This window comes from Plectropomus leopardus, unplaced genomic scaffold (assembly GCF_008729295.1).
Source record: "Plectropomus leopardus isolate mb unplaced genomic scaffold, YSFRI_Pleo_2.0 unplaced_scaffold15601, whole genome shotgun sequence".
In the NCBI taxonomy this organism is placed as follows: domain Eukaryota; kingdom Metazoa; phylum Chordata; class Actinopteri; order Perciformes; family Serranidae; genus Plectropomus; species Plectropomus leopardus.
The window spans coordinates 750-2,277 of NW_024616725.1; the positions used below are offsets into that span (position 1 = coordinate 750).

General features: G+C 39.7%; 1 protein-coding gene across 1 annotated transcript; it reads right to left on the reverse strand.

Moving 5' to 3' along the window:
* Positions 1-518: 518 nt before the first annotated feature.
* slx1b (SLX1 homolog B, structure-specific endonuclease subunit) lies at positions 519-1,164 on the reverse strand (the record flags this gene model as incomplete). Its single annotated transcript, XM_042514636.1, has 2 exons — positions 519-621; positions 847-1,164. Coding segments are annotated over 2 exons (414 nt in total), but the record flags the coding sequence as incomplete, so codon positions are not given.
* Between the last annotated feature and the right edge of the window lie 364 nt (positions 1,165-1,528).

Consider the following 1,528-nt stretch of genomic DNA (forward strand, 5'->3'; position numbering starts at 1 on the left):
ACATACTTCTGTTGATGAATTGACAATAACAGTAGTGCAGGTAAATGGCCTGATCGAGTTATGACTGTAGCTCACCTTAACCCTGCATGTAAACATACTGAGGGTGTTTTCAGTTAATCGGAACGTTTTGGTCACCTAAAAAAGTCTTGGTCTTAAATTCTTTGAAAAACAGGGAAAAAAGGAAATAACCAACATGACAGGAAATGTCCCACAAATTGTGAGAAATTAGTCAAAGGTGTAAAGAAAATTACTTGAAAACGTGTTTTGACAAAGGGGGAGGATTTTTAGAAAATTATATTAAAAAAATACATTAAAAAAAACGGGAACAACATCCAGTTCATAAAAAGATATTATTAACATAATTGTATATTTAAAATGATCTCTTATAATACAGATAAAGATCTCTCTATTTGTTAGAACCTTTGCTTAAAAACTGGCGGAAATAGAAAGCCTGGAACAATAAAATGATGCTACTGACGCCATAAAAATAGTATAAATACACTTTTTACCTGTCACTCCCGTTACTCAGGACTTTTTGTCCATGCCAGGACACTTTTTTTCATGGATGGTCAGATGCCAGGGGTTTGACAAGTTGTGATCCCAAACCCTGAAGTTAACCTGCTGTGGAGCAGGTTATCAGTTCAGCATCAGTTATTATGGTGATTAATCCCCTAAAAGTGAACCAGCTTCACTTAGTAATGAAAACCCAGGAGTTAAAACCCCAAATCCTGGCTAACGCCCTCGGGTTAGGAATATTAAAATAATCAACTACTCCTTAAATAAAAAGTGCAGCATCATCACACTTTTAAACAGAAGAAAATCCTCACTGATTTTTAGAGGCCGTACCTTGAGCAGGCCTTTACAGAGAGAGCACCTGGACGTCTCCTCGTCCTCTCCTGCAGACTGCGGCGGCAGCTTCTTTTTGGCTCTCACGCTTCCAAAAGCGACAGGGATGTGCAGCGGCGGCTGCAGACTGGGCTCAAAGTCCATCCTGTACTCCTGTTTGAGCCAGCGGGCCGTCAGCGGCAGTCTGTTCCACGGCGCCACCCGCAGCATGTTGGACACCACTCGCCAGTGGAACTGCAGGCTGGACTCTTTCCTGGAGTGCCAGGAGACATGGGACAGACGCCTGGAGGAGCGAGGGTGCTGCCACGCCCACTCAAACTGACAAAAATAAAGAAAGTTAGAATTATTCACAGTTTAAAGCACAGTGGACAAAATCAGAGCTGGTTAATACTATCTGAAACTGAATTTAAGACCAATATAAAACTGAGAATAATTGAACGTATTGCCTGTTTTTAATCAAACAAATGGATATTATTTTTGGCAAAAGAGCAGAATGAGAAAAAGGATACCAATATATTTGGACAGTATTTGACACTGAATTTACTAATGACCCAAAAAAACACAGCATTTCTACATCTGTTTAGGATGAATCATGTGATAGATTTATTTATGTAACATATGTTGATGCTGTAAAGCCCTCTGAGGCAAATCATGATTTGTGGTATTGGGCTTTATAAATTAA